The sequence below is a fragment of the Telmatherina bonti genome (genome assembly GCF_933228915.1).
Source record: "Telmatherina bonti genome assembly, chromosome: 3".
Lineage (NCBI taxonomy): Eukaryota > Metazoa > Chordata > Actinopteri > Atheriniformes > Telmatherinidae > Telmatherina > Telmatherina bonti.
In genome coordinates, this window is record NC_136621.1 from 36370068 (window position 1) to 36384961 (window position 14894).

Here is a 14894-nt window from a genome sequence, read left to right on the forward strand (position 1 = left end):
TGATCTTCTTCTGCCAGAGGAGCTCCGGACTCTTTTCTCTGGGAGGGCTCCACTGAGGGACTTAAAGAACATGTTTGACCTTTGTGCCATCAGGCTGCATATTGCAGCGACCTCAGAGAGGAGCAGGACTAAATTTGTTTTTGCAGGCTTGTAACTCTTTTGCACCTGATTTTGGTGATGTATTTACCATCCCTCCATACATTTTCTGAGCTGCTTAATCCAGTTCAGGCTCACAGGAAAGCTGCCATCTATCTCAGTAATTAACAGGCAAGAGACAGGTCACATCCTGTACAGCTCGCCAGTCCATCACAAGATATATTACTTAATTTTTATTTATTGCTACTTTTTAACTTACTTTTTCTATTGATTCTGGCTTAACTGATGTGATTGTGAGCGACATAGTTCTACACAATTTCCCTCAAGATCAATAAAGTATCTATTTAGTGGAATACAGAAAACAAAGCTAAACTAGAAAAGCAAAAACCTCTGCCAAGGAATTAAAACAATCCTGGATCCAAATGGCGATCGGATCACCACCATAATAAAAAAGAAAGTTCTTCCTTGTGTGACATTTTACTGTTTGATGAAGAAGAATCTTGAATTTCTGATGCACCATATTTCCGAAAGCTGTAACTTTGTGCGTGGCCTCTCTTCTTCTTCTGGTGATAGTTAACAACCACCGGGTAACTGAGAAGACCAGTTTATGAACCTTTGGAGGTGAAATGTGTTTTGTTTCATATTTATTTTCAGATTTGGCTTTACACAAAGAGGTATCTGCATCTGTTGCTGCATTGGCATGAGGGTGTGTGTGACATCAGGACATGTGCAAAACAGAAAGCATGTAGAGAGGAATGATTCCCTGAAGTGCTGATAGATCGGCAATCATGGGGGCGTTTCAAGCGTTGTCGTCGCCATCATACTTCCATGGTTCTTGCCATAGTCAGTTCATCCACTAGTGGGCAGTGCTAAGTTCAGAATTCACTTTTGTGTTTTGACACTGGTTTCGCACTGGTTCGCTGCTAAAAGCTGTTTAAAACCTTCTGAAAACACCAGAAGTGGAAAAAAAAACAAAAACATCAAGTATTTTGCTGTCCTCAACTTCTGCAGGTGCTTTTTATTTATTTTCTGCATCGTGTTCTTCTTCTTCCTCTTCTTCTCTGGTTTGTTCTTTTTGCTGGCTGCATTTCAGCTATAAAAGTCAAAACTGCCCCTGCAGTTTCCGGTGGTATTCCTCCATTTTCTTTGTAAAGAGGTGAATGGCTAAGCCCCTTGAAAACGGACCAAATTCCACTTGGAGACGGAGTCCATCCACTTGCGTTGCTGTCTTCTGCGTTGAGCATAAATACATCTCAACATATCCAGACTGAACATTTTGGCTGTTAATTCTAAGTTGATATTGAACAATTGGAAGAGTTGCATGCTTAGAAAAACTCCCTCCTGGTTGCGGCTGTCCACTCCTCTTCCTCCGCGTCCCATCGCAGCTTTAAATTCAGGAAATGTTTCTTGAGACAACGTGGATGCAGGAACTCTGAATCCTGCAAACATAAACAGGAGAACATTTACTTGCTTTACACCTCTTGACAGGCTCAGTCAGACACGACTGACACTACACCACACAGACACATATCCACACCAGTAGGCACCCACACACACACACACACACACACACACACACGCACACACAATGCGCCATGCACCGCTGACCCCAGTGAATCATTCTCCATCTGAATGACAGCACCACCCGCCTCACCACTACTCCTCTGTCACACACAGATTGAGCCTGCATGATGGATTACACAATGGATTATGATGGATTATGAGACTGGCATTCACAGAAAAACACAAAAACCGTTTCTGTCTGCAGGGTGACGTCATACTTTTTGGCTCTTCGCTGACGGTCAGTCGGAGCTCAGTACAATCTCACGCCGTCTGCTCACCTCCATCGTTCTATTTGTTAGGCAAAAATCTGTTTCTCGCAGCATGCTGCGGTGAAAACAGTTGGATATGTCACTGTTTGCTTTGAAGGAGTGTGACTCCAAATGCGTTGCCATGGCAACACTGAACATTCCTCATCGTGCTCTCATCTCTCGTTGCTCTTCATCTTTCTTCTGCTCGGTCAGTTGGTCCTGGGTGGAGGGGTCTCGTTCTTAATCAACCCAGTTAGGTGTAATACGCCTTTATTTTTAACTCCCTCACACACAAACACACACACGTGCTGTGCATGTTAGTTTAGCTGCTTTGAATAGACGATGTGTTTCTGCCACAAAACAGAGGCAGGTTTAGATTTCTGACTGAAAGAGGACAGCGAACTGCATACTAACTTCTCTTTCCTACACGCTTTCTTAACCAGATTGAGGGAAGATGAGCCCAGGCTGTGCAGCCATAACAGCGACAGAGTGATTTAAAGTCACACATTTACACACACACACACATTCTCTCCACCAGCTTTTTCCTTATCTTCTTTGCTGTTCCAGTCAAGTGAATCTGCTACATGTTGGCCTAAACTCTCACACCGCCACCTACAGCTACTATAAAAAGAACCAGTTTGTAATGATCTGGAAGGAATTTCATGTCAAGATACAGAATTAGTGCTTTAATACAAACACTGACTTGTCCTACTGGGTCATGGGCTTTAGGTTGACAGAAGACAGAGCGTGCACATCACTTTCTAATAACTGTAGTTGCATTTTATCTGCAGGAACCAGAGCTAAAATGGATCCCAGGGGTGAAATTTCACCTCTAAAATGACCACTGGAGTGACACAGCACTGAAATTTCTGGATCTAGCTTAGTTTTCTCAGTTATTCTCAGTTATCTATGCATTTGAAGATGTATTAGTTGTACAGTTTGTAAACACGGTGTTCATATTTGTACATCCCAGCCTGTGTCAGTCACCGGGATGCAGTGATTGCACAAGTGAGAGAATAAATGGAGATAATTTGCATTAGTAGCAAGAAAGCAGTGAAATTAGAGCATTAAAACATTCATTCCTCCTGTATACACAGTGGTTACGCTCTTACACATGAATAAAAACAATAAAAACCCGTAAAATACTAATTTGCAGCTAATGCAGCTGAAACTTATTTCATAATGTTGTCAGCTTTTATTATAGCAGCAGTGCCAACAGTAGCACCGACAGAGGACTGTCAGGGAGGAGCGAAACACTTCAGCACACTTAATTCGTCTCATCGTCGTCCCCAGTACCCCAGTGGAAATGCAAAAAGACCCAGGGCTGAAACAGTTTCATAGCTTCTTGAAGAAACGCCTTTGTTCTTTAAGTTCAGGACACTGCTGAAAATGCCCTTATGGTATGAAAGAAATTAACCTTCCTGTGTCGTTTCTGTTCACTGCAAAAACTCAGCCTTAAAAATCAAGAAAAAAATATATAAAATTTAGGTAAATGTTGCTTAAAATAGAATAAATTATCTGGTAAATGGTAAATAGACTTGTACTTATATAGTGCTTTTCTAGTCATGCAGACCACTCAAAGCACTTTACACTACTTGTCACATTCATCCATTCACTCATACAACACACTCATCCCCCGATAGGCACATTGGGGGGCAGCTTGGGGTTCGGTGTCTTGCCCCAGGACACTTCAGCATTTTGTCAGGGGAAGCCTGGAATTGACCTCCCAACTTTCCAGTTGAAAGATATCTGCTCTTTCTCCTGAGCTACAGCCGCCCCTATCTACCAACAAAACAAGAAAATTTGGCTTCCCAAATTTCCAAAACAAGTAAAAAATACTCTTAAAACAGGAGGAATTCTCTGGCATAAAAACTAAGTGTCATGGTTTTTCCCAGTCGTCCCTGAAGGCACCCTCCTGTGCTGATGAGCTGATGATTACCGCCTGTGCCTCCTTCTATTTAAGCAGCAGGCCCAGGATTGTTGATTGCCAGATCGTCAGAGTCTCTCTGTTCGCTTCCAGCCTTCTGTGAACTCAAGATTACCCGGTATTCCTGCCCTGTTCCCCGTTCTCCCGAGAACCTGCCTGCCCAGAGTTTTTCCCTTGCCTCTTCCCCTCGCATTACTACTCTGTGTATGGACCTTGGACTGGACATTGGACTTGGATTTTGGATTCTGGACAAACCCCCAATAACCTCGGGTGAGAGGAACTCCCTTTCTTCCTTCTTGGGCATTTTTTCCTGGAGTTGGATTCTCCCTGTGTGCCGTCTTTCACTAACCCTCCTGTCATCACCAGAAGGACACAGTTGGGGTACTCAAGGAGGACTTCAAGCCGTCCTTGTCGTAGCCTCCTGCTTCCTTGTCCCCCGTTATTTTCAATAAAATCTGTAACCAGTCCTGAGGTCTTCTGTGTCCTTTGGGTCCCATCTCCTGTGCTGTTACACTAAGAATTATCTTGCCTTTAAAAAATAAATAAAAAAATAAATAAATAAGCATATGTGTATCAATGTAAGATTTTTAATCTTACATAGAGTTCAGTTTTTGCAGTGTTGTTGTAACCAGTGGCATGTTTAAAGTCTTTATTCTGGTAATTATCGTCTTCACCTATCAGTTCATGAGTTTAGATTTCGTCTTCAGTCATTTCCTGGTTGAGGGTTTGTACCGCCGCCTCTGAGCTGCAGCTTTTCTGTGTGAAGGTCGTGTGGGATTCCTCTGCATTCTCCAGTTTCCTCCTGTAATCCAAAAACACTCATTAAAGGACAGTCAGTAATTCTGAATTGAATGTCAGTGGGAGCCCAGTTGTTTGTGTTTGACTGTCACTGTGTTAGACTGGAATCCTGTCTTGTGTGTAGCCACAAGATAACACACACCCGTTAAAAGGCTAAAGCATGTTTGGAAGATAAATGGAGGAAAACTCTTTTTAGGTTCTTTAAATTTGGGCATTGTTTGCTTTCTGCCAGCTCACACCTGCATTGGCCCTGAAGTCACTAATAGCAGAAGTACAGGGGTGTGTAATGTTTCTGGCTGGCCAGCGGGGTCATGAAGAGCAGCCCTCTACAAAGATGGAGTGATGAAGACTAGTAATGATGACTTCTGCGTCTGCAATTAGATTGTGCTCGGTCAAATCTGGCCCTGAATTGTTGAAGAGAATAGTTCCCACATATCGTGGACAGACTTTCTACAGTGTGCACAAATCTCTTTTTACTTTGAAGTCTAGCAGAAGGGAGCCAATGACAGAGCCACAGGGTACTGTTTTAAATAAATGCCATAATTGGAACATTTCTTGTCTGGAAAACGTCTTTGCTATTTCTTCTCTCACTGTAGACCTTTTTATTTCCAGCAATCATTCTGATCGAGAGCAGAAAAGTCACAATTGAGGCAATTTTGTCAATAATGGTCCAGTTCTATTTATCGTCCCTGCAGGCCAAGACGGGGGCCAGACTATGTAATACAAAAATCTTTCATCTTGTTCAGATAAATAGAAGTAGTCACTTTCACCGTTTTGAGTGACAGATGTGCTTTTCCTGAGTAAACACAATAACAATACATTTGCATACAGTAAATATAATGGCATTTAGAGGAGGTGGCAAGCATGCCATTGTGCTTGAGGTGCAAGCAAACAGGTTAGCTCTGAGAGTGATAATCAATACGTTCTGATATATTATTTCAGTGTGTGCAGATAATTACAGGGATATAATGCAAATGAGCGAGGCCAAAGACTACAAAGGCTATAAAAAAAATGCAAATATTTGATTTGTTTTGCAAGGTATAACTGTTTCTGCTAAATCCTGTGACTCCTGTCAGCTTCTGTGACCCAAATACTTGACATACATTGTGTTGCATCTGTACGAAGGTTTAACAATATTTTTATTGCTGGTATTACCACTGAAAGATACCGCTAGTAGTACTTAGGACTGGTATGGAGATTATTACAGTTGTGAAGATAGTCTTTTTTTCTTTTAAATAACAGAGCTATATACAGTAGAATGAAAAATTCCCATTAGCCCAGTGCTGCATTTAATGGTTAGTCATTTTTAAGGTTTTAAAGTATTGATCCTACCTTTGGAGTTTGCATGTTCTCCTTGTTTATGCGTGGGTTCTCTTCGGGTTCTATGGCTTCCTCCCACCGTCCAAAGACATGCATGTTAGGTTGATTGGTTACTCTAAAGTGCCCATAAGAGTGAGTTTAAGCATGAATGGTTGTCTCTTTCTGTTGGCCCTGTGATGGACTGGCAACCTGTCCAGGGTGTACCCTGCCTCTCCCCCAAGGACTGCTGGAATAGCAACCCTTGATCGGATTAAGTGGTTCGGATAATGGATGGATGGATCCGACCATCTGAATGTGGTGTTGAAATAGAGATTCACCAGACCAGGCAACTTTTTTCCGTCTTCTGTTGCCCAGTTTCGATGAGTCTGTGTGAATTGCTGCCTCAGTTTTCTGTTCTTAGCTGACAAAAGTGGCACCCGAAGTGGTCTAGTGCTGTTGTCGCCCATCTGTCTCAAAGCTTTGACTTGTACACTCAGATGAGATTCTACATATCATCAAAATATCAAGGCATGTGCTTAAATCCCAGTGAAAATCCCAGTTATTTACCAGTTTCTTTTCCCCATATCTGGATAACTGATGAGATTTCTGAGAAACGTTGCTGGAAAACCTTGGTCTTCATCTTTCATTCATTCATTCATTCATTTTCCAAACCGCTTAATCCAATTCAGGGTCGCGGGGAAGCTGGAGCCTATCCCAGCTGTCTTTTGGGCGAAGGCAGGGTACACCCTGGACAGCTCGCCAGTCCATCTTAGGGCTGGTCTTCATCTTGCAAGTCCTAAATCAGGGCTATTCAGTTTAGTCATCCAAAGGCTGTAGCCCTACAGATTTTCAATGTATCACTGCTTCAACACACCTGACCGAATTTAAATAGATCCAACAGCCAATAAAGCAACTCATTAATTTGACTCAGGTGTGTTGTTGCAGGGATACTTTAAAAATCTGCAGAGCTGTAGCCCTCATGGGACCAAGTTGAATCACCCTGGTTTAGATGTTTCTCTGCTCCAACACACCTGATTCATGAATGAGTCACTGTGCAGAGTTTGACATCAAACTGTTGGAGCAGGGAAACAGTAAAAACCTGAGGACCAGGGTTTCCAACCACTGCTTTAATCTGTTCTAACTTCCATTTGGATTGGTGGCGGTAGGTGCTCCTTTAGGTTTACTCTCAAACCACCAGTAAACAACAGATGAAGACTTGCGTGTTGCTGTTGAAAGACCAACGAAGATGCAGACAGGGGAACATAAATGTATGTAAAAGAACTGTAAAGTATGGTTTCACGTTGAGCAAAGCAGAAGAATAAATCTCTATGTTCTAAAAAGATGAAGGGAATGAACTGAAATGTGACCTTTTCTGATATGACCGGCAGCTGGGCAGCTGGGTTCCTAGTTTAGCCTTTGTTACAGTACAAACGCTTTGGGCAAAATGCCCTTTTTACAGCATTTATTTAAGATGACAATGTTGTAAAGCAAGGGGACTTCTGGCCTAATGGGAAGATAAGATTGCTTTGCCCGTAGGAGCCTCCTTTCTTTGTCTTTAATAATCTAGTCAACTCTTTACAGCAGAACAATGTTCTTGACTTCTCACATTCAATTATTCATCATCCAGAGAGTTAATTTGGGAGAAAGCGGGAATAGAGGACATGGTGGAAGAAAAATGATGGAGAATCAGATGAGTGATGACTTACCAGAAGACGGTAAAGTCATCTGTTGCCGTGGTTCAGATTAATAAAAGAGAAAAGTCAGAGAAACAAGGAGAGTATAAAGATGTTTCTCTGTAATTTGAGGTTTCACATTCTGCCTGAAAATGAATCACTGCCATTTGTTGAATCTCTGCTAGCCTGGAGGATTTGTAGTATGTGATTAATCATGAATCAAAAGCTAAAAAATACTTTGGAACGAAGCCCGAGTAGTAGGGAGCTCAGTGTGTTCAAGCTTTATGATTAAGAAAGAGCCGCATTCGAAAACATAGATTCTCAAGTTGTGAGAGGATGACACAAAAACTAAATGTATGTTGATGTTGTCTCTCCTCTGTCACCCTGCCCCCCTACTTTAGCCCTTTGTTCTCATTTAAAGAGCTGAAGTGAAGGGGGGTGTTAAGCTACTTTCAGCCTTCTGTCCAAAGCCTAATGCATTCCCCTTAAATATTTCAATATGTTCCTCTTCTGTTCTGCAAGGTTGAGTACAAGCTCCCCCTCAGCTGGTGCTCACAGAGGCGCACAGCCACCAGTAAAATCCTTCTAGAGGTTTGATGTCTCCGAGTGCTCGAGAGGAACGCTGAGGAGTCACATCAAAAAGAGACAGGACGTAGGAGTATCCAAGATGGAGACATTGATGATTGATTCAGAGTTTGCATTTTGTTTGAGATGCATTAAACGATGCGGCGTGTGGCTGTGTGTCCGTATTTCTGTGTGTGTGTGTGCTATGATTTACTGCAGTTCCTGTGCAGATTTAGAGCAGCAATACTGGCTGATGCAATAAGATGCAAACTTTGTCGTGTTTCCTTTTTTTTTTTATATATATAAGATGTAGTTCTGCTCCACAAAATCTGGTCTGAAAGGCACTCCCAAAAAACACACACACACACAAACCCAGTAAGCAAACCCAGCCGACACATGAAAACAACACCTGAACAATCCACTTCCCACTTTATGAGCTGTTATGTAAGACAATAACACTTCTGCGTGTGCTCCCTTGTGAAAGTGTTTCAGTGACACATCCGTTGATGACTGCAGCAGCAGAATGTGAAGTCTTTATGGTTCAGTCATTTCAGTTCTTTATTATGGGTTATACCTGTCTTTCCAGCCCTTTTCTCCTCCCGCAGTCTGCCCTGCATCACACCTGCCATTATTTTCCATGCAGCAGTTGGACCTTGAGGAAATTAAAAGTTGGTTTTTGCTCCACAGTGGATGTGAAGATGTCAATAAAGTTCTGTATCATGTCCAGACTCAGAGTAGCACTTAAAACAAGTACAGAAAACAAACTGCCAAGATGCTTTTTCACCAATAAAAACAAACCAAATAAAACATTCAGATAAAAAAAAGGAAAATGGCAATCAATACATCATAAATTTGCAGGTGCTGGGACTCAAAACCTCCTGTTTCATATTTTTAATTAGTCCCAGTCCCTCTTTCTGGTATTTTCCAGCCCCTGCAGGTCCTTCCTGACTTCAGCTGCAGCTTACAAACACACCAGTATGTCAGAATGCTGTCAGTGGTCACCCATTAAGTTAACCAGGACTCACAAACTGGTATTTATAAAGAAAGTACCTCATAAACTCCTCCGACCATGCATGTTTTAATAGGAGATAAACCCTGACTTGATAATATAAATAGTTAATTCATTTAACAGCATAGAGTGTTTTTTTTTGTCCTCTTATCATTGACTCTACTAATAATCTGCATCCATGGATAATTCAGTAGGTAAAAACCATAGAGGACCCTTTCTAAAACACGACTAATGTGACTTTGTCATGCTTTTGTGTAAAAATACAGAAGCAGAGTCGAGGGTGCTAAATTCCCTCTAAGCTGTCAAGGGATGTCGCAACATAGGGGAAACGGGCTTGCATCGCAGTGTGCTAAAGAAAACACATCAAGCCAGCATGACAAAACTTTCATCTCTAAAGGCATTTTCACCTGTCAGATGTAAACTATGTTACTAAACATTCATGACTCAGCAGGGGGGTGTCTGCATGCATTAATGGCTGGAAAATGCCCGATGAAATCAGGCTAGAGGTTGTATGCATCGTTTCAGGATGATAGAAGTTTGAAACATGAATTTACGTGCAGCTTCTTTGCATCTGGCCTCAGGTTGTTATGGCAACGCCATAATGCACCAGATGTTATCTCTCCTCACTGTAGTTTATGCTACTGATGTTGGTTACTGGTGTAAGTACACTGAAGATAGTGAGGTGAGTAAGAAAGCAGTGAAGCAGGAGCGGAGGAAAATACAAAGGACACACCCCTACCTAGTGAGCTGCCTAAACCTAAACTGTCCTGTTGCTATGGCTGCATCTGCTGATGTGTTAGTCTAAGAGCCGATCCCATAGAGTAACAGTTCAACCATCATTTAAACAAGTATCCTTTTTTCTTAAAGTCACGGGTGCTGACCGTTTAATTGTTGGAGTTAAAGATGTTGTTAAATCCATGCAGACCTAAAGATTTCATCTGGATCTGGTCTGGTTGCAGCTTTGTGAGGGTTTTCTCTGATGCAGGCTGGATGTTGGTCTTTTAGTTTAGACCCCACAAACTAAAATATTCAGCATATTAAGAAGAGCTCTGTTAGTGAGCGTCGCGGTTGTCCTTGCAGTTTGGTGATTGTTTTTATTCCCTGTAACATGCATCCACTCATATTATACACTATATTATACTTAATGCAAGATTATAAATTAGCACAAGGCCAAGCACAGATTATATTTATTAAACTGGAGGTTTTAGCCTCATCAATGCCTTTATCTGTTGGTTATCAGTCTGTATGATGAGAAATAAATGCAAAAATGCTTCTCTTTTTTCTCATGGTCTAGTTGCAGAACCAGTAACCGAAAAAGCCTCATCCTGACCAGTACGTCGCCCACCTTGCCAAGGCCGCACTCTCCACTGCCTGGACACATAGGTCAGTATTTTAGATATCTGCTTTTTGCTTTTTTTTTTTTTTTTTTTTTTAATAAGTCAGTACTAATCATTGTTTTTCTCATTTTATGCTGAAGACAGATCTCAGTGAAGTATCTGGGATGTGGACTGATCTTTTATGATTAATGTGGAGAACTGGTTCTATGATTTTATGGACCAGCATGCATTATGCATGTCAAATAAAGCTCAAAAATATGGTCATTTGCCCAATAATTTTTTTTTTCTTTAGTATGATACCTTTAAAAGAATAGAGAAAAACTGCTATTTCTTATCATAAAATCTGCATGTTGCAATGACGTGCTGCACAAGGAACATCTAAGATGAACTCTGTATCTGGTACGTTTCCCAAAGCTACTGTTGCACGCAACAGAGCTCCCCTCCCTCCTTTGTGTTAGCATCTCAACTATTAGTCATCAAGGTTACACAACAGAAAAAAGATCAACTTTTAAATGATTTGTCAGAAATAAGTGTATGTTCCTTTTTTTTTAAAAAAACAAAAAACTGTGTTTTGCTGCGTTTAAGTGTGCAGACAATCCCTTGTATTTTCCAGACACAAAGAGTGAAAATCTGCTCACTGACATTCTGTTCTATGAGCTGTAAGCAGATGGATCATGGCTGAGCTGCACATTCTCTGTAGGTGTCCTGAAAGGTGGTGCAACAGTCAATAAACACTGTTATTGTTTACATATACTCTGACAGTGATTTTTATGCACAAACATTGACATTTCTGTGCCTGCAGTCAATTGATTGTGGACGTTAATGACCTGCATTAAACCAATGCTGACTCTTTCACTGTTTTTTCTGCCCTGATAATTAATGATGCTCTCATCGTTCCACGTGTATGTTAACAGGAAGCAGTCCACTGGACAGCCCGCGCAACTTCTCACCAAGCGGACCTGCCCACTTCTCCTTTGCATCTTCTCGAAGGTGGGCATCCTTCGTCTTCACAGCCTTAAAGTCACACATGCACTGGTGCACCAACAGTGAAAAGTAGCTCTGTGAAATTGTTTTTTTTTTTTTTATCACAAATATGCCATGAAACTCTTCAGGGAACACACCCACTCAGTCACACATACATATTCAAAAAGAAACCTGCCTTTGTCCTGGCTTGCTCCCACCATGACTGTGTGACAGAGGCATGACAGCAGGCTGACACAGTTTGAATCAGGCGAGGTGCCAGGACTTTGCACCTCATCACTCACTCTGAGAAAGTGTCAGACACTGGGATGGTTGGAAGAGGCCTCAGGGAGGAGAAGAATAACAAGAGCAAAATGTAATAGGACTGAAAGAAAGTGAAGGTGCTGGAATTGCTCCAGTACAACCATAACCTGCAGTTTGAAGCATATTTTAAATAGAACTGCAAAGTAAAGAGAATTACGGTGTTCTGTCTCTTTGGGTCTAACGTGTTCTAATTTTGCTCCATTTTTATTTCTTTGTTCAGGGCTGATGGTCGAAGGTGGTCTTTGGCCTCTCTGCCTTCTTCAGGATATGGCACCAACACACCCAGTTCAACAGTAGGTTTACACCTTAACTAACTTCATTTAGTCCTTTCACTTAAAATTCACTTTTGGTTGGAAGCATCGCCTAAATTGCCTTCGCACCTCGGTGGCCTTCAGGGATTTTACTCTATGAATAAGCTGCCATAAAGCATAAATTATCACAGAACAACATGTTTGCAACACTCCCAGCTAACACTACTGGGAGTGGACATTATACTAACTCGCTGTTACCACTAGGTGGTGCTGTAACGGGGTAGATATTGATATGTAAATGTACTCAGGCTGGGACGGTTATTATCTGAAAAATATGAGTTGTAGTAAAGTGCTAAGCAAAAGCAACTTCATGTTTCATGTGAAGGATTAATTTTACAGAAAATACCGAAACCATGAGTTTAAACTAAGGCATCATCAGAATGTTTGTCTTATTCTGACTGAGGTTGAAAATAATGTGAATCATAAACTATATATAAAAGATGGACAGAACCTCCATGACGTCACCCGTAGGTTTCTGAAGAGCTGAATTGAAGCTCGGTGATCGGTTCCTACTGTCGCCATCTTGCCAGTGTCACGCGTTTTGTCTCTCCCAGAAAATACAAAAATAGGTAGTAGCATGTCGTGGATGATTGACATCTAGCAAACTCCGATCTGCATGTAGCTAAGAGCTAACAGGAGCTAACCAGCTAACGGTGGTAAGCAGACTAAAGCTAAGTCACGTTGTTAACCAGCTAAAAAACACCGATGTTCTACAGTCCTCCTTTTTGAAGCGGAATGTTGGCTACTTGTCAGTCAAAAGGACACGCCCCTAAATATGCAAAATTTGGATATGAAATTACTCCTAAATGGAGGAGTTAGATCAATCCCCTTACAGTTGTCATGAAGGTAACCTAAATCTGTTAAACTTAAAATGGATTTTTGTTACCAGGCTGTAAACGTGTTTATTTCTGCTGTAAACATGTTTATTTCTACTGTAAACATGTTTATTTCTACTGTGACGTTGGTCTTTTTAACATGGGAGTCTATGGGGATTTGCTCTGTTTTGGAGGCCCTAGTGGATGATGGGGGAACTGCAGTTTTTTGCACCTCCACATAGGCTTCACTTTTTACCTTTTTACTCCATCCATCTTCCATATAGGGTCTATGGTTGGAATGGAGATAATTCAATTTCAATACTTTATTAGGTCCCCGTAGGGCAATTTGTGTGCAGCCAGTAGCATAAAAGTGCAATCAGTCAACAACAACAAACAATAAAAATAATAAAATAATAAAAGGCAAGTTAAATAACAGTGGAAACACGGTAAGATGAGAACATCACAGCACATGAAGCGACGCCAAAAGTAGCAAATTAACAACTATGATTCATTTAAAAATCCAATGGCTCTTGGGATGAAGGAGTTTCTGACTCTATTGGTTTTAAACTTAGGCACGCAATATCTCCTGCCTGAGCGCAATGGCTGAAACTGCCTGTGCAGAGGATGGGCAGGATCTGCAAGGATTTTCTTTGCCTTGCATACAGCCCTGCATTTGTAAAGATCCCACAAATCACTTAAATGACAGCCAGTAATTTTACTGCACTCTTTAACTATGCTTTGTAAGCGGTTTTGATTTTTAAGATTTAACATGCCAAACCAGCAAAGAAAAGCAAAGGTAAGAGTTGACTCCACAAAACAGGAATAAAACATTTTCATAAAAACATTGACATTAAAAAATCTCAATTTACGAAGGAAGTGCATTTTCTGGTGAGCTTTACTACAGACAGCATCAACCTGGGTGTCGAATGTTAATTTACTGTCCAGTACTGTTCCCAAGTACTTGTACTGATGCACCACCTCAACTACCTGTCCATTTATCAGATAAATGTGTCAAACATGGCACTTGCTGTCACCAGGACCATAGCGCTGATATATGTTAAGACAATGGTTCCCAAACCTTTTCTGCATTTTAACTATAGTTAAAAATGTGTCAGTATTGTTATTCATTCTTCTGCTTTAGTGTGAAACGTTTTAAACCCTGATCAAGCAAGGACAGATATGCTCCATCACATTTTCTTCTCTTGTTTTAATGCTTAAAGTCTCTCTTGTTGATTAATCATAATTTCCCATTGGTACTTTTACAAATTTGTCCAGTGCCACAACTCCCAAGTTTTATGAAGCCTTGCTGCCCCCATCTAGAGGGCCCACCCCCAGTGTGGGAACTACTTTGTTAAGGTATTAATGTTTTCAGGAAGGTAGTTAAGTTGCAAACTTGTGTATGATTGATATTAGATGCTCTTTGGTGAGATACCTTCCTGTTCAGTGATGAAACGTGAACATTGTTTTCGGTTTATTTGATCAAACCAAGTATTTATGATATTAAACCTTTAAAAGACAAGGGATGAAATTGCACCTATAATTAGACTTAAATCCACTTTCTTTCCAGAAAATATTTGATAGTAAAATGGGTTGTATGTTGTTTAGTGAAGGGCTTAAGTGCTCCATTTCCCAGCAAAAGTAATCTCCAGATACTTTACATTTAGTTTTGAAAATAGCATAATACCTGCATATCTTAAAGTTGCTGCTGGGATTTGTTTTTATTTAGTAGACGCTGAAGGTGCATTTCTCATAAATGTTTATTTTGCAGCTTTCTGCCTTTTTGACAGACACTTCAGGTCTTAGTGAACATGAATGTAGAGCCGTAGAAACGCGATTGCTGGTGACTACAAGGCATGAATAAAGCAATAAAAGCTCTGCTACATCTGCTAAATGTATCCAACTGATCCCATTGAGGTAGAAAAGCACTGTACTCTACATCTACTTTACTTCCCAGATATTTAAAGTCTTAC

General features: G+C 41.0%; 1 protein-coding gene across 1 annotated transcript in view; it reads left to right on the forward strand.

Moving 5' to 3' along the window:
• Positions 1–14894, forward strand: part of mast1a (microtubule associated serine/threonine kinase 1a) — a gene marked incomplete at both ends in the record, with an annotated part of 116637 nt that overhangs the window by 59692 nt on the left and 42051 nt on the right. Inside the window, 3 exons of the mRNA XM_079264581.1 lie at positions 10472–10564; positions 11433–11504; positions 12019–12091. Of these exons, the coding sequence (XP_079120707.1) occupies positions 10472–10564; positions 11433–11504; positions 12019–12091 (238 nt within the window). The remainder of the gene's footprint in view (positions 1–10471; positions 10565–11432; positions 11505–12018; positions 12092–14894) is intronic.